Below are 22,795 nucleotides of genomic sequence, written 5' to 3'. Positions count from 1 at the left end.
AATATATAAAATTATTTATATAAATATATTTATATAAAATAAACTTTAAATATTTTTTTAAAATTAATTTTTCATTATGAAATCTCAATTGAAAAATTTTCCGAAATCTAAAAAAAAAAACATATTTATTTAAAACCTTTACAAAATTTTAAAAACATTTTACCATTTTATTTCAAAATTTTAACAAATCTATATTTTCTTTACATTTTTTTAAACAAGTTTTCAAAGTTTAAATTTTTTTAAAAACTTGTTAAACATTCTAAAGTTATGAAATATCCTTTGAAATAAATCAAAGTTTTCTCAAAATTTTTTTTTAAATCTGCAAAAATTAAGAAAATTGTCTCAAAATCTTCCAGATTCTTTGTTAACTATATTTAATTCTTAAGCTTGAAATAAATGTTTTAAAATAGAATCTCAATCATTCAAAATTTCCTCAGAAATCTTATTGTTCCTAACGGTAATTTTTTCTTACCAGTACCGAAAATAACTTCTTGCGCTTGGAAAAAATTTTTAAAAACTTTATTAACCATCCGTATTAGTTTAAAAAAATGTCGGAAATTTTTTTTAATGTAAAGTTAAAATTCATTTTCAAAAATGTCGGTAATTTTATGATGATTTTCAAAAAATGATCTCACCTGTAATCCACTTTGTACAAAGTGGCTATTCCAAATCCAAACTGCCTCCAGTATCCACTCTCATCATTGATGATAAATTTCTCTCTTTCTTTTTCATTTCCATAAACAATTTTGGGATCATACTGGCTGAAGACAATCGGAAAATATATCCTGAGATTAAGAACAGTATTAAGTCTAATTCTGATCAAGGCCGATCGAGTGAAAACAATATCCACATCTACAAAAAACATCAGATCTTCATTTTCCAGAGTAGAAACCCCCATATCAAGTGCCGTAGCCCTAGAAAAATTTCCCAAATTTCGTATCACGTTGATTTCTGCACTCGGCTGTCTATATTTCAAACGATTGATCAGATTTATAGTCCTATTGAAAGAATCCTCTCTCTTATGAGGAAACAGAACCACGAGTAATTTCGTTCTTTCTCCACTGCTGATGCAGACTTCTTCATAATTTTTCAGAAACCTCTCGAAAATTTCGTATCTGCCGGATAGTGGCAAAATGAAGTGGATGATTTTACGCTGAATGGGATCGGCAATTGCCTTTGAAGTGAAGCTCAAACTGAGAAAACCTGGGAAAATATCCTGCAGGGAATTGGAACTGCTTTTTGTTTCGTTTGGCTCCACCTCGGTTCCGTCAATCACTTCTCGGATTTCTAAACCTGGAGAAGAAGAGATATGTTTATTCAGACATTTAGAAGCACTTTAAATGGGGCGTCTACTCAAATCCCGGAAAAAAAATTTATGACAATTTCATGTTTTTTTCAGGCATCGCGATTTTATTATAATTGTTTTTTTTTTTAAATTTCTAGGGATTCAATTAATATGTTGAATTGAAAACTGAGAATTCAACTATGAAGATGAATTTTCAACTGAAATTATAAACAATTAACTGAAATACTTCCCTTTTTAACCAAAAACATAAATTTTTAAAGAAGATTAATTTTCCACCAAAAACAAATGATTTTTTAAACAAAATACATGAATTTTCAATTTAAAAAAATTTTCAACAAATAAGTTGAATTTTAAACTAAAAAAGATCAGTTTTCAACCAGAAATGAAATAGTGAAATTTTCAGTAACAAAAAATAGTTTTCTACTAAAAAAGGAAAGGAAAAGAAGATTAATCTTTGCGAAAAAAGACGAATTTTCAACTAAAAAAGGTAAATTTTCAATCAATTAATTTTTTCAGTTACCAAAATTAATGTTCTACCAAAGAGATGAACTTTCAACTGAAATGATGAAATATTCAATTGTAATAATTACGTTTTCAGTTAAAAAAATTAACAAAAAAAAAACAATTGTAAAACAATTTATTAATGATAAATAAATTATCAAAAAACTAGTTACACTTTCAAACAAAGTGATAAATTTTTAACTAAAATGATGAATATTTAACTTGAAAAATAAAATTTCAAGCTAAAACATGAATTTTTCAAGAAAAAAGATCCATTTTCAATCAAATAATTGAATTTTAAAGTAAAAAATTTGAGTTTTCAAACAAAAATGGAATAAGTAAATTTTAATTATTTAATCATTATAAATTATTTTTTTATTAAATATTATAAATATTTAACTGGAATATTTGAATTTTCAACCAAAATTGAAAAGTTAAATTTTCATTAGAAGAAATTAATATTCTACCAAAGAGATGAATTTTCAAAAACAAAAAAAAAAAAAATTTTCCTAAAATTTATTAATAATAAATAAATTTCCAAGAAAATAGTTACACTTCCATCAAATAAAAAAATAAAACAATTTTTCAACCGAAGTTATGAATTTACAAATAAAATTATAAAGATTTAGATCGAAATTTTGAATTTTCAATAACAATGATGAATTTTCTAACAAGAAGATTAATTCCTACAAAAAAGACGAATTTTTAATTAAAAAAGCTCATTTCACAACCAAAAATTTAATAGTTAAATTTTCAGTTAAAAAGTTAATGCTAAACCAATGAGATGAATGTTAAACTAAAACGATGTAATATTTAATTGAAATAGTTACATTTTCTGTCTAAAAAGTAAAATTTTCAATAAAAAAATTTCAAAAAAATAGTTGAATTTTCAACTAAAAAGGATACATTTTCAAACTAAAATGATAAATATTAACTCAGAATTCAGTTGAAATAAAAAACCAATTTTCAAGAAAACACTTAAAGTTCCGAATGAAATAGTTAAATTTTTAGTAAAAAAAATAAGTTTCAGGAAAACAAAATTAATTTTGAACAAAAAGAGTTTAACTTTCAACCAAAGAATTAAATTATAATTCCAAAAAAGATTAATTCTGAATGAAAAATGTAGAGCTTGATATTTTAACAACAATAAATTTATTATAATAAATAAACTTTTTTTTAAAGTAACGTTTTAAAACAAATTGACCAATTTTTCAACTGAAAAGATGAATTTTTAACTAAAATTATGAATCTTTAACTATAATAATAGGATTTTCAATGAAAAAAATCAGTTTCTACCAAAAAGACGAATTTTTAATTAAAAAATCTCATTTTAAAACCAAAAATTGACTAGTTGAAATTTCAGCATAAAGAAGTTAGTTTTTGAAAAAAAAGAAAGAAGTTGTAAAAAAATAGTTACATTTGCAAACGAGTTGATCAATTTTTAACAAAAATGATGAATCTTTAATAGGAAAATTGAATTTTCAACCAAAAAAAGATTTTTTTTCAATCAAGAAGATTAATTTCGATAAAAAGGGACGAATTCTTAATTAAAAAAGCTATTTTTACAATCAAAAATTGAATAGTTAAAAAGAATTAATTTCCAAAGAAATAACATTTTTTCAAAAAATAGTTATATTTCCAAACGAATTGATGAATTCTCAACTAAAATTATGAATCTTTAACTAGAAAAATTAAATTTTAAACAAAAGAAATTAATTTTAACCAAGGCCAATTATTTTTTGTGACAAAAAGATGAATTTTTAAATAAAAAAGCTTAGTTTACAACGAAAAATTGAATAGTTACGTTTTAAGTGAAAAAATTAATGTACAACTAAAGGGATGAATTTTAAACTAAGCTGATAAAATATTTAATTGGGATAGTTACATTTTTAGAACAACATTAATTTGTAAACAAAACAAACACTAATTTTTTTAAATACTTAAAGTTTTAACTAGGACAGTTAAATTTTCAGTCAAAGAATGAACAAATTTTCGAATTAGAGGTTTTTTAGTCAAAAAAGAGAAAAAATTGCAAACAAACTGTACAATTTTTAAGCCAAAAGATCAATGTTCAATCAAGAAGATTAATTGTTTTCCAAAAAGAACGAATTTTTGACAAAATACAACTATTTTCAACTAGATACTTGAATTTTTAACTAAGAACGATGAATTTCAATCTAAAAAAGAATAGTCAAATTTTCAGTTAAAAAAATTAATTAAACAAAAATTCAACCTAGATAAATACAGTAATATTAATTAAGTTTAACAAATGAAGTATCATTGTTATTTAATTTTATATTGCATTAAAAAAAAATTAAGCACGCTCTCGGAAAAATTCTCTGATTTTAATTTTGAATTAATAATAATTGATTAATGAATTTCAATTAATTAATCAATCTTTTTACTTGTTAATGGTTAATCTGTTGGTTAATCTGACACCATTTTAAAGCTCCTGGGAATAAAATTACACAAGGAAATAGCAGGAAATCGTACCCGTGAAGTGTTGATGAAGATAAACGTGTCTTCTGACGGGGAGCGTGACTTTCCTGCCACGATATTTTCGATAAACTAAAAGAAGATCGAGAATTGTGTCGGCTCCGAAGAAATCGACTCTTCGGTAGCCATAAAGAGCTGTTCGTTCTTCTACAATTCTTCCACGTTGTCGAGAACAAGAATTTATTGAAGCCATAACTTCCCTCGTAATATCTTCCAGGCCTTCCTTCACATGACTGTGAATTCTTCTTCGTGGATTCGAATCGCCCAAACTGTATGCTGACCGCGAAAGGAAATCCCAAGGGATGACTTCATCACTCGAGTGAGGTTTGAACGACCGCAGACCAGGGGGGACTCCTGAAAAAGACAAATATTTTCTTATTGCGGTTATAAGATGCAGAAATAACAGTTCGTCCCCTTTTTTCAGCTTAAATCAAGATTTCAGAAAAAAAGGATGAAAAAATGCTTTAAAACAAGGAAATGAGCAGATTTTTCACGAAAATAGGGGAATAAATTCCTTGAAGTAAACTTTATGTAGGTAATGATATCAAATTCAAATTGAAAACGCATCAAATTTGTAATATTTCATATAAAAATATTGAATTCTCAATCAGATAGGTGTATTCTCAACTAAATACAGTGAATCCATTCAATAGCCCTCCCTTCTGCAGCTCTTCCGAGAATTGACGCCGCTCCGCAGATAGTTGTAACAGGAGCTGCGCGGGATGCGAGGGTCTGCGGTTGTCACGCAGGCGAGCAATCGGGTGTGCACAAGCAAAAGCGGAGCGGCCTATGATAAATTAGTTCCCACCCACCATCAGCCCAAAAATCGGCGCTATAGAAGAATTTTCCTGTAGTTTGATCTCCAACCAAGAGGATAAGGTTCTAACCAAGAAGATTAATTATCTACCAAAAGAGGAATTTTCTAACAGAGAAATTAATTTTCAACTAAAATTGTGAATCTAACCACAAATACAAATTTTGAACCAAATAATTCACTTTCAAACAAGTGGTTGAATTCTTGAAAAAAAGTTTGATTTTCTATTGCAAAAATTACATTTTTAAAACCGAAATATGAATTTTTAACTAAAATGCTGAATTTAAAAAAATAAATTTTGAACCAAATAGCTCAACTTTTGACCAAGTAGTTAAAATTTAAACCAAAAAAGATTAATTTGCAACGAAAAATTTATTGGTTTGGGTTCAAACAAAAATATTCTAATTTTAAATAAGAGCTGAATTCAAACAAAAAAGACAAATTTTTAACAAAATCGCTTAATTTTCCACAAAACAGTTGATTTTCTAACACAAGAATAGGAATTTTCAACAAAAAGAATAATTTTTTTTACGAAGTAGCTCAAATTTTAACCAAGTAGTTGAATTTCCAAACAAAAAGATTAGTTATCACAAAAATATCGAATAGTTAATATTTCAGTAAAAAAATATTTTTATTTTAAATAAAGAACAAATTTTCAACAAAATTGTTTAATTTTCTAAAAAACAGTTGAGTTTTTAACCCAAGAATAGGAATTTTCAACAAAAAGAAATAATTCTTTTACGAAGTAGCTCAAATTTTAACCAAGTAGTTGAATTTCCAAACAAAAAGATTAGATATCAACAAAAAACCGAATCGTTAATATTTTAGTAAAAAATATTTTTATTTTAAATAAAGAACAGCTGAATTAAAAAAAAAAGATGAATCTTCAACCAAAAACTGCGAATTTTCAATGAAAAAAAAATCTTGAAAGAAACAGCTTAACTTTTAACCAAGTAGTTGAATTTTTAACAAACAAAAAAGTGATTTCTAAACTTAAAATAGAACAGTTAAATTTCCGGAATAAAAATTATTTCCAAGAAGATAAAATAATTTTTTCAACAAAATAGTTAAATTTTAAACCAAACAGATGAATTTTCAATTAAGAAAAATAAATTTCTATACAAATTAGATAAATTTTGTACAAAAAATTAAATAGTTCATTATTCGTTAAAAAAATAAAAACTAATTTTGAACGAAATAGATGATTTTTCAACCTGATAGATAAATTTTTACCAAACATGGAATACTTAAATCTTCAGTTTAAAAAATTATTTTTAGACTTAAGTGGTGAATCTCTAACTAAAAAAATGAATTTTTGCCAAAAACTATGAAGCTTCACTTAATAAGATTAATTTCTACCAAAAAGACGGATTTTTAACAAAAAATATAAATTTTCACCTAAAGAAGAAAAAAATTTATTTCCAACCAAATGGAATAAATTTTCAGTGAATTAGTTAAATGGTCAAACAAATAGATGAATTTTCAGTTAAGAATATTTCAGTTGAACAATTAATTTTCGATTCAAATGATGAATTTCTAACAAAAAAAAAAAATAATTTTCAATTATAAGTTCATTTTTAACCAAATTGTTGAATATTCTACAGAAAACGAATTTTCTACAAAACAGTTGAATTTTAAACGCACAAATATTTAATTTGGAAGAAAAAGGCGAATTTTCAACCAAATAATTTAATTTTCAATCATAGAATTCAAATTTTAATCCAGAAGTTAAATTAAATCCTTATTGCGCGATGCGCGCCAAGTTTGAACGCGCCTAGGCTCTCGCGTGCTTCGAGCTCTCTTTCAGTACCTTAAATGCGAATACTTTAACTACATTTTTTAAATACCATAAATATTATTACTTAAATAAAAAACTGTGATTTTAACTGTTCAGGAATTACAGTTATAAATTGTAACTGACATTTTTTTCTATTTGTTTTCAAAGAAGGTTCTCAAAGCACCTGCGGCTTTGACGATTACATTCTCATTAGGAAACTCCCGATTCGAGCTCGATAATTTGTGTCCAATTAAAAAACTTCCTCAAGATAATTTGTAAATCTTGTTCAAATCTACTGAAAAATAACGCTTTCAACTTACAGATCTCTTATAAACAAAAATTGCATTTTTTAAAAATGATCCAACTTTTTGAACTTTTGTTTAATTAAGAAATTTCATGAAAATAGTTTCGTAATACATATATTTTATATCTAGGAGAAATTTGGATTGATATTTTTTAGCCTATTAAACAAAATATTTTTTTCTTTTTTTGACATTTTTCAAAATTTTGAAAAGCATATCACTTTTCTAATTTTCATCGAAATAAAAAATTTCATTTGGATAATTTGCAAGTCTTCTACTCATCTATAAGAAACTTTTACAATAATTTCTAAATTTGAAAAAAATTTCAAACTTTGAAAATGCTCTAAATTTTTTTATTTTTGTCGGAAAAATCTGAATAACAAACTTAACCTTCATTTTGGAAACCTTAAGAAGTATATCAAACGCTGACTTGATTGGACAAATCCCTCAAAAGTTAGCGTGGCTACAACATTCAGGTAACCATACATACAGAAATACAGATAGACATACAGACAGACACGGATAAAATTTTATGATTTTCGGATTTTGAATGAAAAAAAATAAATTTTCAACAAAAAATGGAAATTTTACTTTCAGATAAAAAATACATTTTTAGTAAAAAAATAATTTTCAACAATTCAATAACAAAATTCAGCCAAAAATATAATAGTTACATTTTGAATAAAATAATAAGATTCCTACTAAAAGATATTAATTTCCAAATTAAATAGACGAATTTTCAACATAAGATGAAAATTTTGTACCAAGAAAGATTTTTTACTCAAAAAAGAATAAAAATTTCAACAAAATTGTTCATTTTTAAGACAAAAAGACGAAACCTTTACAAAACAGTTAAATTTCCCTCCGGAAAATGTGAATTTTTTTATAGTTGATTTTTTAATCAAAATAATTAAATCTGTAATCCAGAAAGGAAAATGTTCAACAATATAGTTGAAATATTCAGCCAAAAAACATAAATTATTTAGAAAATAGTTGAAATTTCAACATAAAGTGATCAATTTTCAACCAAAAATAGAATAGTTAAACTTTAAAAATTATTTTCAGCCAAAAGATTGATAACGAAAAATGATTAGGTTTGAAAAATTCAAATAAAATTGTTAAAATTGAAAAAAAATCGGAAATCTATGAAAAAGTTGAAACATTTTCGATTATCAAATGAAAACTAAAAAAAAACCGTTCAGCAATGATTTTCATTCAGCAGAGTTGAGTAAGTTGAAACCCCTGTTTTTCCGACAACGAATAAAAATTCCAGGACATGAGCAAACTTCAAGGACTTTTCAAGGTTTTCAAGGAGTTATCACTTTGTTCAAAAACATTTTTTTTAATTAGTTTTTTTTGTGCGCCCGAGTAAAAATTCTTCGACTTGAGTTCGACTTGAATTTCCCCAAATCAAGACATGCTGTAATCGAAAAGTTCGACTTGAGCATGGCTCAGATTTGAAATGGAGCCAGACTTCAATTGATGTCTTGGAGACAAGTTTTTATGTCTTGAGGACATCAATTTATCCCTTGAGCCGAATTTTTATGATTCCAACACGTGCGGTTTATAATTTCGAGCGTATACCTGCCCTAACAAAAAGGGTAAATCTAACAGACATAAAAGCTAATCTTTGTTAATGGTTAAACAATCTTGTATATTTTTATACAACATATGTATTAAATTAACTTATTTACGGATTGTTACTTGTTTTTAAGGGTTATACTCGTTCAGAACCACCGATTCTAAATTTATAAATTAAAAATAACAAATTTAATAATTCCAAATTTCGTATTCGTCAATTTTAATCTCATTTTTGAGCCGAAAAAGGTTCAATAATCTCAGCCAAGACAAGGCACGTCTTGAGTCAATTAAACGTCGTCTTAGCCAAGAAAAGCCTCGACTTAAGACAAGTAAGCCCCCTTTTACCTCTCGCGGCCATAAGGGTAAGACGAACGCCTATGTCTCGACTCAGTTTTGAGACGCAGCCAGGCATCAATGTCTTGAAGACGTACTCAAGACATAACCAAGTCTAACTCAAGTCGAAGCATTTTTACTCGGGCAAAAATGATTCTTTTTAAGTTGAAAGTTCAACTATTCAATTTTTGGTTGAGTATTTTATTTTCTCTACTTGGAAATTCATGTTTTTGTTGAAAAATCATCCTTAATTAATAATTATATTTCCAGGATGCTAGACACCCTGGTTTATCCTGCGATTTTATTTGTAAAAACAAGGAAATGAAACTGAACTTAGAAAAAAATCTTAGAAACAGGAATCCGAAATTCATTAAATGATTCGTGAGTTAATTAGCATCCAAAATTTGAAAATTAGCTGCAGAGTATATAAATGTAGAGATAGAGCTTTACACTTTTTCCTGTCGAAGTCTATAATATTCAAGAGAAATTAATGAACATGAGTCACCATTACGAAGATATAACCATAACTCCTTCTGGGTGAATACCCTCGTGAAAATCTACATACATGAAACAGTCTTCTGCATTTTAAATTATCAGAGAAACCGGTTTTATAACCGGTCTATTAATTCAATAATACCATAAGGATATCAATTAGTCATCAATTAGATATCAATTAGTCATGTGGCTGACATTAATGTACCGAAATGCACCTCGTCATGATCAAAGTTAATGAGAAATAAGAAATAATCAGGGTGGCCGCAGGTCAGGGAAAACCTGGAAACGAGGGAATAGTCAGGGATTTTGTAAAAAATGTGAACATTCAAAGAATTTCTATAAGAAGTACTTAAAGTGTCAAGAACAATACAATCAAAATTTATAAATTTAAAATTGAATTTGTTTTATTCCATTTATAAAAAGGTTTTATATTAAAAATACAATTTTGAAGGAACATCCCCTTTTTCTCGTTTTTTTTCTTTGTTGAAATGCGAACTGAATCATTATAGAATCCAATAAGGAAATCCAACTATTTTTTGTAAAAAGTTATTTATTTCGTTAATATTTTAACTATATTATTGAAAATTAATATTTCGGGGTGGAAAATTCGACAGTCTTGTTGAAAATTAATCTTCTCGGCTTGAATTTAACTGATTTTTATTTAAATTAAAATATGTTTTCATTCAAATATCAAATATCATTTATTTGGTTAAATAATCATTTTTTTCGTTGAAAATTTAACTTGCAATTGGTTAAAAGTTGAACTATTTAAAAAATTTTTGCAAAAAAATTAGTTATTTTCCGAAAATTTGAAGTTGAAGATTAATCTTTTTTAGTACAAAATTCAACTATTTAGTTAAAAATTGGTCTTTTTCAGTTGATTAAAAATTAAACTAAACTATTAGTTTTTTTTGGTTGAGAATTATATTTGATTGAAAATTCGTATTTTTTGCTTGAATTTAAATTATTCATATTAAAATTAGAATCTTTCTTGGTTGAAATATGAACTATTACCCTTTTGTTTTTGAATTTATTCATCATTTTTTGTTGAAAATTTAACAACATGATTGAACGTTAAATTATTTTTTGAAAAATTCCTTCTTTGCAAATTTGTCTTTTTGTAACTATTTTTTTTTTAGTATTTTTTTGTAATTAAAAAAATGACTTTTTGCACTAAAGTATAACTATTACATTTTTGGCTGAAAATTTATCTTTTTAGTTGATAATTTACGTACTTATTTAAAAAATCGTCCTTTTTAGTAGAAATTAATCTTCTTGGTTGAGAATTCATCTTTTTGGTTGAAAATTCGATTTTTTGCTTAAATTTAAATTATTCGTATTTAAATTAAAACCCTTCTTTGCTGAAATATAAACTATTAAGCTCCAGTTGAATATTAATTATTTTAGTTGAAAATTTAAATATTTTGATTAAAATCCAAGTATTTCAGTTAAAAATGCGTCATTTATTTAAAAGTTGATCACTTTGTTTAAAAATGTTAATTTCTATTTGAACATTTTTGTGTGTGTGTGTTGATAATTATATTTTTAACTGAAAGTTTCACTATTCAATTTTTGGTTGATAATGTATCAATTTAATTAAAAATTCAACTTTTTGTTTTGAAATATAACTATTTGAATGAAAGTTAAACAGTTTTGTTGAAAATTAATCTTTTCGCTTGAAAATTCAACTATTCCAGATAAAGATTCATTATTTCAGTAGGAAATTAATCACTTTATATGAAAATGTTAATTTTTATTTGAAAGTCTCTTTTTTGTTGATAATAATTTTTTATTTGTAACTGAAAATGTAATCATTCCAATTGAATATTCCATTATTTTAGTTGAAAATTCATTTCTTTGGTTGAATATTAATTTTTGTAACTGAAAATTTAACGATTCAATTTTTATGAAAATTAAGCTTAATGGTTATGAATTTAACTATTTGGTTGTGAATACAAGTGTTAGGTTGAAAAGTATCTTGTTTTTTTTTTTTTTTTAATTGAAAATTTAACTATTTGGTTGAAAACTAATCTTTCTTGATTAAAAATTAACTTTTTGTTTGTTGAGAATTCATCTTTTTCGGTTTAAAGGTCAACGGTTTACTATAACACCCGAATTTTTAGCATGATAATTTGACTCATGTAGAAAATTAATTTCTTTTGGTTAAAAAATTAATCTTTTATGACAGAAAGTCATTTTTTGTTGTTGAAAATTCATCATTCTTGGATGAAAGCTAAATTTCTTGTTGAAAATTCAACTGTCTTTGAGAAAATTTATCTTTTTAGCTTGAAAATTCAACTGATTTATGAACGTTCGTTTTTTTCTTATAGGAAATTCATCCTGTTTAATTGGATGAAATCGCCTTTGTTCATTTAAAATTAAATTTCTTATTGAAAATTCGATTTTTTGGGTTGAACATTCAGCATAATAATTAAGAATTCAAATACATATTTAGGTTATGAATACAACTGTTTGGTTGAAAATAATAATTTTTTTTATTGGAAATATAACTATTTGGTTAAAAATTAATCTTTTTTGGTTGAAAATTAACTTTATTGTTGAGAATTCATCTTTTCCGGTTTAAAGGTGAACCGTTTTGGAAAGCATCCTGCACTTCATCTTGGAAACTTAACTCTACAGATGAAAATTCATCTCATTTGGTAGAAAAGTAATTTTTTTGTTGTTGAAAATCCAACTATTATGTTAAAACATATTTTTTTATAGTTCAACTATTTGTGTGAAAATCAATTCTTTAGAGTTTAAAAGTCAACTGTTTCCTGAAACAATCGACAGTTCAACTTAAAAACTGAACCCTTTTGTTGAAACTTCATTTCTTTTGGTAGAAAATGTGTTAAGTGTTGAATATTCAACTATTTTGTTGAACCTGCAATATATTTCGATTTAAAATATTAGGATTTTAAAGTGTCTTAGTTCCCTTAATTAATTTTATTTAAATTAATTGATTCGCCTATTATTCTTCTGTTTCCGTGAAAAAAGCAACCTATTTCCCCTGGTTTCTGGCCCTCAAATATTAATTGTTTTTCATCATTTAGGAAAATTAATTTTCAACGAAAAAAATTAATTTGATACATATATGATGAATCTTTAACCAATTAGATTAATTTTCGACCAAGGAAGTCGAATTTTCAACTAAAAATAAGGTAAGTTTTATATTTTAACCAAAGGTGAAATAGTACATTTCTTTACTAAAAAATTAATTTTTAATCGAAAATTACGAAGTTTCAACGAAATAGTTCAATTTTTAAACTAAAAAATATAAATTAAAAAAAAATCTACTGAATCTTCAAGAAAAAGATGAATTTTTAATCCAATAGATGATTTATCAACTAAAAAGATGAAATTTTGAACAACAAGATGAATTTGAACGAAAATTATGAATTTTATCTACAAAAAAAACTTTTTTAACAAATTGGTTGAGCTTTTAACGAGAAAGATAAACTTCTGTATCAAAAAATCCAAATTTTTAACTAAATGAATGAATTTGCAAATAGAAAGACAAATCTCAAAAAGACATATTTTCAATGAAAATTATAAACCTTTACCCCGAAAACTGAATTTTTAACTTAATAGTTCAAATTCCAACAAAAAAGGTGTAATTACAATCAACTAAAAAATATAATTTTTAAACAAAAAGCGAATAGACTAATGATATTAATATTATACCAAAAAGACGAATTTTCTACTAGAAAAAGACGAATTTTCAACCAAAAGGATAAAGTTTCAACTACGAAGATTAATTTTCAACAAAAAAATTAACTTTTGTCAAAATACATTAATTTTTAATCAAATAGGTTCAATTTTCAACTGAAAAATATAATTTTTGAACCAAAAATGGAATGGACTAGAAACATTAAATTACTACCAAAAAAAGACGCACTTTCAACCAAAAAGATGAATTTTCAACCACAAACATTAATTATCTACAAAATACATGGATTTTTATTCAAATAGTTAAATTTGCAACTGAAAAATATTAATTTTCAACCAAAAAGTGAACATGTTAATTTTTAGTTATCGAAATTATTTTCAACCAACAAACGAAGAATTTTTAACAGAACAAAAAAATAATTGTTATCTAAAAAATGAAGTTTCAACGAAGAAGTAGAATTTTCAACCAAAGAAATACATTTTTGAACAAGGATAATAATGTTTCACCAAAAAGACGAATTTTTAACTAAATATATTTTTGAATTTTCAACAAAATAGTTGCATTTTTTAAATGTATATATTAAATCAAACATAGGATAGTAAAAAATTCAGTTAAAAACATGTTTTCAAATAAAAAACACAAATTTTTAACAAAATAAATTAATTTTTAACTAAAAACATAAATTTTAAATAAAAATGATTATTATTTCACCCAAAAAAATTAATTTTCAACTACAAAGGGTTACTTTTCAACCAAATGTCGAATAATTAAATTTGCATTGAAAAAAAATTAATGTGCAATCAAACAAAAAACGAGTTTTGAACAAAATATTGTAACAGAGAAGATTATTTTCTACCAAAAATACTAATATTAAGAAAATAAAAAAAAGTTCTGCTAAAAAGGATAAATATAGAACTGAAAATGGAACAGTTAAATTGAAATAATAAATCTAACTTTTAAACACACAATAAAATAGTCGTTTTTTTCAATATTTCTATTCTCATATATTTTATCCAGTTTTGATATGTTTTTATTTTATGTTATCTTCTTCCTCATTTTATTCTTGAAAATTGTAAATGTATTGTAAAATTTGGTTTGAAAATCACGCGCTTTTCATCACTTCCGGTTCTGGTTTAAGTTGTGGCAGAACTCTACCTAGAGGAGCACCAGACCGGCAATCTGTGAGACCTGGGTTCGAATCCCAGCCGAGCTAGAGAGGATTTTTTTTCTAAGCTAAAAACTAAAACAATCCTGGTTTATACTATATAAATCTAAAACCGTAATTTTATCGGCAAAAAGCAGTGACACTAAACTAGAAAAGAAAAAACCATAACATCAAAATTTAATTTAAATATTAATGTCTCGAGAAAATGAAAAATTGGCCAGGGAAAAATCGGGAAAAAGTCATGGAATTTTTTAAATGAAGTTTTCTGGCCATCCTGTTAACAATTCAAGTGATGATTGCCAATTCTGATATTTGAAACGGTACAAGTCGTACGCCATCGTGTCTCGACGATGTATTCAATTCACTTACGAGACAATCATACTAAGTGGGTCTATTAATAACGAGTCTGGTAAAATACATTCATTCTTGAAATCATTAGTCTAATTGAATTGCAGATGACTCTCTGGTTAAAAGTCGTCTGCAAGGCTACAATTCAAATGGCGAAGTTCATTCCTAGAATTTCGGGGTGAATGCCGTGGTCAATTCAAATGAGCATATCAGTATCTTTAATTTCAATTGAATAATTAATTAGTACCTTGAATATCAGTTGTTGAATTCAATTATCTGTTGAAAAATGATCAGAACTTACCGAGAACTTTGGTGTCACCTGGATAATCCACGGAATTTGATTTTTGAGGAAATAAAGCTACGCCTTTGGCTAGGGTGTAATTTTTAATATTGTCTATTTCTATTCCTAAACTGGAAGACATCGAGTGGATGTCTCTGTGGAGAAGGATCCTCCTGTGCTCGAGATCTTGGATTTTCAAGCCCTAGAATAAAAAATATTAATTTTTAAAATGAAAATATTTCATTTTTGGTTAAACATTTGTTTTCTTTTTACTTCAAAATTCATTTATTAATTTATAATTTATTATATCAAAGTAAAAATCATTTTTATAATCTTTACTCGTAATAATAACTGTTCCATTTGTGGTTGAAACTTTATATTTTTTCAATCAAAAATTCATATTTTTGGTTGAAGATTAATCATTTTATTCGAAAATTTAATTCCTTACTTAAAAATGTAACTAGTTTGTTAAGAATTTGTTTTTTTCTTGTCGAAAATTTATTTGATGGAAAATATCAAAATGTGTAAAAACGTGAAAATGAAAGTGAAAGTATCATCTTCCGAATTTTAGAATAGTTTACATGGTAGTGGATTTAAAACAAAAATGACTCCTGTACCAAAAACATCAGAAATCTGTTTAAATGGACAAACTAACCCACTTTGTATTTTTCGAATTGAGAAGGGTTTATATTTCGGTATAAATGTTTGACATTTAATTTTAATTTATAAAATTTTATACAGATTAAATCAAAATTGATTTTACACTTTATTGTTATATTCTTGGTTTTTATTTAAAGAATTTTTTAATTATATTATTGATATTTTATGATTATTTTCAATTCGAGTTCACACATTCATGATTTTAGTTGAAATTTTTTTCCTTATTAAAAATTTTTTTTTTAACTGCACCTTCAATTATTCCATTTTTGGTTGAAAATTTATCTTTTTCAGATGAAAATTCATCCATTTGATTGCAAATTCATCTTTTTCGATAGAAAATTAATTCTATTTGTGAAAAATTCATCTTTTTGGTTAAAAAAATCATATATTTGGTTTCAAATTAATTTTTTCTTCCTGAAAATATAACTATTTTCAAATTTTGTTCAAAATTAATTTCTTTCTTTAAACTTTAAACTATTTAGCGGAAAATGATTAATTTGGTCGAAAAATTCACCGCTTTGTTAAAAATTTGTTTTTAGTTAAAAATTATATTTTTGTACTGATAATAAGAACTTTACCATTTTTTTTGAAAAATTTATATTTGATAGTTGAGGCTTCAGGTTCAAGCTTTTATGTTGAAAATTTATCCTCTTGCATCCATTTTTCGTTAAGAATTCTTCTGTTTTGGTTAAAAATTCAACTTTGTTCAAAATTAATTTTTTTTTACAATCAAGATTCATTAATCTAGTTGAAAAAAATTGTTTTGATAATTGACAGTTAATTTTTCAAACTCATAATTTAACTGAATATGTTGTCGAAATTTTGTTCTTTTTCGGTAGAAAATTAATCTTTTTGGTTACAAATTTAACTATTCTACTTTTTGTTGAAAATTTAATTTTTTTAGATGAAAATTCTCCTATTTTGTTGAAAACTGGTATTTTTTGGTAGAAAATTAACCTTTTTGGTTGAAAATTCGATTAAAATTAATGTATTTGATTGAAAACTCATGTTAACTATTGCATTTTTTTCGATTTTTTTTTAATTGACATTTAACTTTTTTGGTAGAAAGATAATTTTATGGTTGATATTGAACTATATCCTTGAAAATTTATTTTATTTAGCTAAAGACTTATTTCTCTAACTTTAAATTAAACAATTCTATTCTTTATCGAAAATATATATTTTTTTAGTTGAAAATTCATCTATTATGTTGAAAAGTTGTCTTTTTCTCGATGTTTTCTAAAAATTGAAATAACTCTAGTAATAATAAACATTTTTCAATCGTCTTGGGCTCATTTTAAAGGTTTCTCTATTTCATTTTGCTAGAGTGAATGTACATGATTTAAAAAAATTTTAAACAATAATATTTTTATAAAAATCACTGAAAACAATTTTTTAAATATCTTGAAAATGTAAAAAATATTAATTATTTCCAGAATTATTCTAGTTTTTCGAAATAATCTAACTTGGAATTTTTTTGCAATATTTTTTTATAAAATTGAACAAAAATAAATTAAAATAATTAAAATGTTTGTTTTGAAATTTATAAAATTAGACGCAGAATTTTATTACCTTTCGCGATATTACAAAAAAGTTTTTTATGCTAATATTATAAAAATTAAGGGACTTTAGCAAAAGCACAAAAATTAGGCATGTAAATCATTTCTTAATTTATCTTTGAAGTAGAATAGTGATTTTTTCATAGCGACAAAAATTTCTTTTGCAAATGTTTTCGACTTGCTATCTATTTCTGAAGCTTTTTGTACAAGATACATTATGTAAGACTCTATAATGATTACTCACACGTAGGTTGCCTCTACCCACTCAGTTTTTTTTAGCAAAAGGAAGGTAGTTAAAATCATAAATTCACGAAAGTCAAATTGACATGTTCGAAAATTAGGGAAGAAATATTCGAAGCATTCTAATCTTTCGGGTTTTAAAAAAAGATTGTTGAAAATTCAACAATTTTGTTAAAAAGGCCTTTTAGATAGAAAATTTAACTGTATAGTTCCAAATTACGCACTTTTCCTGGTAAATTGAAAAATTGGATTGATATTATTTTCCTTTTTCGAATAAAAAATTTTGTTTCATTACAATTTTATCTATTTTGTTGAACATTCGTCTTTTTCGTTTGAAAGTCCATTCGTTTTTGTAGAAATCTTTTCTTGCTTGGTTAGAAATGTAACTTTTTAGTTCAAAATTAATTTCTTTTGATTATAAATAAACTTTTTTGTTGAAAATTTAACTACTTCGTAGAAAATTCGTATTCTCGGATCCAAAATTTAAGAATCCGGTAGCAAATTCAACTATTTGTTCGAAAGTTCAAATACTTTGTTGAAAACTGAACTATGTTGTTGAAAATTCGTTACGCATTTGATTGGGATTTCTTAATGAGATTCAACGGTTTCATTTTTCGTAAAAAATGTATGTCTTGTCTTAACAATTCGTATTTTTTGGCAGAAAAGTATACTATGTGATTGAAAATGTAACTTCTTATTGAAAATATACGTATTTTTTAGTAGAAAATTAATCCTTTGGGTTGAAAATTTAAGTAATTTGTTTAAAATCTATTTATTTTCTTAAAAAACTAGTCTTTTTGGTAGAGAATCAATTTTTTGGCTAAAAACTGCAAGAGTTTAGTTGAAAATTACTTCATTTTAGTTGAGAATTCAAGTCTTTTGTTGATAAATCAGCCTTATTGGTTGAATAAAATGATTTTATAATTTTAAATTAAACTCTGGTTGTTTTGAAATATTTACTATTACATTTTTTTCTTGAAAAATTATCCTTTTAGGTTAAAAATCAATCTTTTTTAACTAAAAATGTTAATATTTGGTTGAAACATAACTTTTTTGTTAAAAATTTTTATATTTTCTGCTTGAAAATTCGACTGTTCTGTAGAAAATGTCTTTTTTAATTGCAAATTATTATTTTTTAACGAAAATGTAACTATTCCATTTTTTGTTCAAAAGTTGATTTTGTCAATCTTGCAAATTCAACTTTTTGCCTGAAAATTTATGCAGTTTGACAAAAAACCATGTTTTTAGTAGAAAATCAATCTTAATTGTTGAAAATTCAAGTGCTTTGTACAAATCTCGTTTTCTTGGCTGAGAAATTCAACATTTTAGACGAAACTCTTTTTATTTATTGGCTGAAATTTTTTTTTTTGGTTGAAATTTTAACTCTCGTTTGAAATTTTTTGGCAGAAAATTCAGATACTTGGTCTAAAGTTAAACAACTTTGTCGAAAATTCCTTTCTTTGATTGAATAAATTAACTATTTTGTTAAAAATTTGTTTCGTTTTCAATTGCAAATTATTCGTTTCAATGAACATTGAACAATTTGTTTTTCATTTAGAAACATATCAATTTTATTATAAAATTAATGTAACCGAAAATTTAACTATCTATGGTAGAAAATTAATCCTTTTGGTTGAAAATTATTGTATTTTTATTGTAGAAAATTATTATTTTCTTGGTTAACTATGCAACAATTTTTTTGAAAATTAATGTGTTTTAGTTGAGGATTCAAGTTTTTTCTTAAAGATTTGGCTTTTTTGGTTAAATTCAACAGTTCTTGATTTTTAATTGACATCTGGTATTGTTGAAATAACAACAATTACATTTTCGTTGTTGAAAATTGATCTTTTTCGTGTAAAAATTAATTTTTTAACTGGAAATTTAAACATTCGGTTGAAAATTCAACAGTTTGATTGAAAATTAACTTTTTTTCATTGAACATTAATTTGTTTGTTGGAAGTTAACATTTCCGTTGAAAAATTTAACTATTTTGTTAAAAATTCACTTCATTTTTGATTGGAAATTATTTTTGACATGAGTATATATCTATTTAATTTTTTATTGAAAATTTAACATTTTTAGTAGAAAATTAATGTATTTTGTTCAAAGTTGATGCTTTTTGGTAGAAAATAATGCTTTTGGTTGAAAATGTAATTATCTTGTTTGAATCCTCTTAGTTAAAAATATCTTGTTCAAAATGTATATATATATATATATTTTTTTTTTTAAAGTCGGCTTTATTGGTTAAATTGAACTGTTTTTTTTTTTATTTTAATTTGAAATCTCTTTTGTTTGAAATATCAACAATTGAATTTTTCTTGTCGAAAATACTTTATTAAATTTTGATTGTTTTGCCTTGTTAGTGTTTGTTTTTATAAGTATGATAAAAATATGAAAAAATGGTGTATAATACGGACCCTCATGTAGTTATGCACCCTGTACATGTGCGGCGGGCTTTTAACCGGATGTAGGGTGATAGCACGATGAACTTCCTTTCTTTTAAGTTTACCGGTGAAGGCCTGGTCCCCGCTGCTGTTGTGGTAGAGGATCGACTGCATCTGCAATAGATATCATAAGTGTCATAAGTCCCATTCAAATCGGATCCCTCTACTCCTCTATTTTACTTATTATAATTTCAGGGCCAACCATAAACTACTTTACCAATTTCAGATTAAAAGTTACTAAACTACTTCGTTAAAAATTCATTGTTTTTACTTCAAAATTCACATTTTTGTGCTAAAAATTCAATTGCTTTGTAGAAAATTTAACAACCTGGTTGACAAATAAACTATTTGTTGGAAAAATCATCGTTTTTGGTCGAAACGAACTCTCTATTATTTTAAATAAAAATATTTTTTGGTAGAAACCCTAACGATTAGTTTTTTTTATTGGGAATTGTTTTGGGTTGAAAATTTAACAGCTTGGTTAAAATTTGAGTTACTTCATTGTAAATTCCTTTTTTTGTTGTTGAATTCAACTGTTTTTTATTAAAAATAAAAATGTTTTGCGATAGAAATCCTCACGATTAGATTTTTGGTTGGGAATTATTCTTTTTGGTTAAAACTTCAACTGGTTGGTTAAAATTTGAGCTACTTCATTAAAAATTAATTGTTTTTAGTTAAAAATTTCTATTTTTGGGTTAAAAATTAATTTTTTTGTAGAAAATTCAATAATTTGGTTGAAAAATGAATTATTTGTTGGAAAACTTGTATTTTTTGGTTGAATTTTAACTATTCTCTATTTAAAATAAAAATATTTATTAGTTGAAACCCTAACGATTAGATTTCTGATTGGGAATGATTGTTTTTGGTTAAAAATTTAAATGGTTAAAGATTAGCTACTTAGTTAAAAATTCTATTTTTTACTTCAAAATTAATACTTTTGGGTTAAAAATTTAATTGCTTTTTAGCAAATTCAGCAATTTGCTTGAACAACGAACTAATTGTTTGAAATCTGGTATTTTTTATTGAATTCAACTGTATTTTATTTAAAATAAAAATATTTTTTCGTTGGAACGTTAAACATTAGGCTTTTGATTTAGAATTGTTATTTTTAATTGAAAATTCATCTGCTTTTGGTTAAAATTTGAGCTACTTCGTTAAAAAAGATTCACATTTTTTAGTTCATAATTCATATTTTTGGTTTAAATATTCCATCGTTTTGAAGAAAATTCAATAATTTTTTCAACAATTTCATTTTTAGCAAAAAAGATGAATTTTTAACCAAAGCGATACATTTTAAACTAAAATTATGAATAATTAATGAAACGAATTTTCATCAAAAGAGTTCTACCAGATAGTGAAATCTTCCATAAAAAAAGTATTTTGGAACGAAGACCAATAATTTTCTACCAAAATAGACGAATTTTTAACAAAATACATGTATTTTCAACTAAAAAGTCATATTTTTAACGAAATAATTAAATTTTTAACTAAAAATAGTACATCTTTAGACAGAAATGGAATACTTAGATTTTTAGTTAAAAAATGTATTTTCAACTAAAAATAAAACAAATTTTCAACAGATTAGTTAACTTTTAAACCAAGGAGATGAATCTTTAACAAAAAGACTACATTTTTGATCAAGTAGTACAACTTTTAACTGAGTAGTTTAATTTTTGATAAAAAATAGGACTTTTTAATAAAATAGTTGCTTCAGGTTGCATTTTCAACTAAATAATTACGGGTTTGCAAAAGGTCCCCACCCTCCCTGTTACCAACCGTAATTTTTGGCGCGTCCCCCTTCGCCCCCCTCAAATTGGTAAAATACATTATGGACGGCTCTTAATTTATGTCTAAAGTTTAATTCTAATTGCAATAGGTATTAAAAGAGGTGCAGTTGAAGCAGACGTAAAGAGCGAACTTCCGTCTGCAAGAGACTGTGACTGATAATCATCAGAAAATCGTGGATTCATGAGCACTTCAAGTTAATTTTCTTTATTTTTATAAACGGTACTTAGTTTTCAACGCCAAGTGTAAAGAAGGTGTGACCAAATTGCATTTTTTCTTTAATTATTCATTCAAGTGTGGGTGTTGATGCAAAAGTATGTGAAGGTCTCAGCAATATCGTTACTTAATGAAATTGCTTTATTCAATTTCAAAAATATTTAAAAAATCTGCCCGCCTCGCGGGCACATTCTCATTGCGCGCGGCTCGCTGCGCTCGTAAATTTGAGCGCGCCTAGGGCGCGCGACATTTGGTTTTCACGCTACGTCTTCGATCTTTCTGCATAGACTCTTTAAAACTAAAGGTGAAAATATCGACAACAGTAATTTGGTAATTGTGAATTCTCTGTTGTTAAAGCTCCTACGGCTTTAACGAACACATTCTCATCACTTATCTCGTGCTTCGCACTCGAGTTTATCCCTGGAATTTTATATCATTCCCATAAATGTATATTGTATAGGTTTTAAAACAGATGAAGTTTCAATGTCCCGTTAAAAAAATGCGCATTCTTTTTTTAAAAATTTTATTATTACTCGTTTTATTGCAACTTTTGTCGTTTTTCCATAAACTGAATTTGCTCATTTCCAATGTTTTCTTTATGATTTAAACTTTACACATACGGTCTACTGAGCAGATTCACCGTTTTTTAACTTCCATGCTGTCAAAATTTAATTTTTGATTTATCAAGAAAATTCAAATAGTTGTCATGATAATCTTTTAGGGCATTTAGAAATCAAACTTTTTCTTCTCTTGCCATTTTTTCATATCGTTAATTTCATTTTATTTTTATTTTATTTTATATTATATATTTTTTTGCCTTGAT

General features: G+C 25.4%; 1 protein-coding gene across 1 annotated transcript in view; it reads right to left on the bottom strand.

Moving 5' to 3' along the window:
- LOC117167812 (chondroitin sulfate synthase 1) overlaps positions 1-22,795 on the bottom strand; it is a 70,764-nt gene that overhangs the window by 4,775 nt on the left and 43,194 nt on the right. Inside the window, exons 3-6 of the mRNA XM_033353013.1 lie at positions 19,945-20,085; positions 15,090-15,270; positions 4,301-4,657; positions 636-1,293 (exon numbers count right to left, since the gene is read on the bottom strand). Of these exons, the coding sequence (XP_033208904.1) occupies positions 636-1,293; positions 4,301-4,657; positions 15,090-15,270; positions 19,945-20,085 (1,337 nt within the window). The remainder of the gene's footprint in view (positions 1-635; positions 1,294-4,300; positions 4,658-15,089; positions 15,271-19,944; positions 20,086-22,795) is intronic.

Source organism: Belonocnema kinseyi, chromosome 2 (assembly GCF_010883055.1).
Source record: "Belonocnema kinseyi isolate 2016_QV_RU_SX_M_011 chromosome 2, B_treatae_v1, whole genome shotgun sequence".
In the NCBI taxonomy this organism is placed as follows: Eukaryota; Metazoa; Arthropoda; class Insecta; order Hymenoptera; family Cynipidae; genus Belonocnema; species Belonocnema kinseyi.
This window is presented reverse-complemented; position numbering and strand designations above follow the sequence as displayed.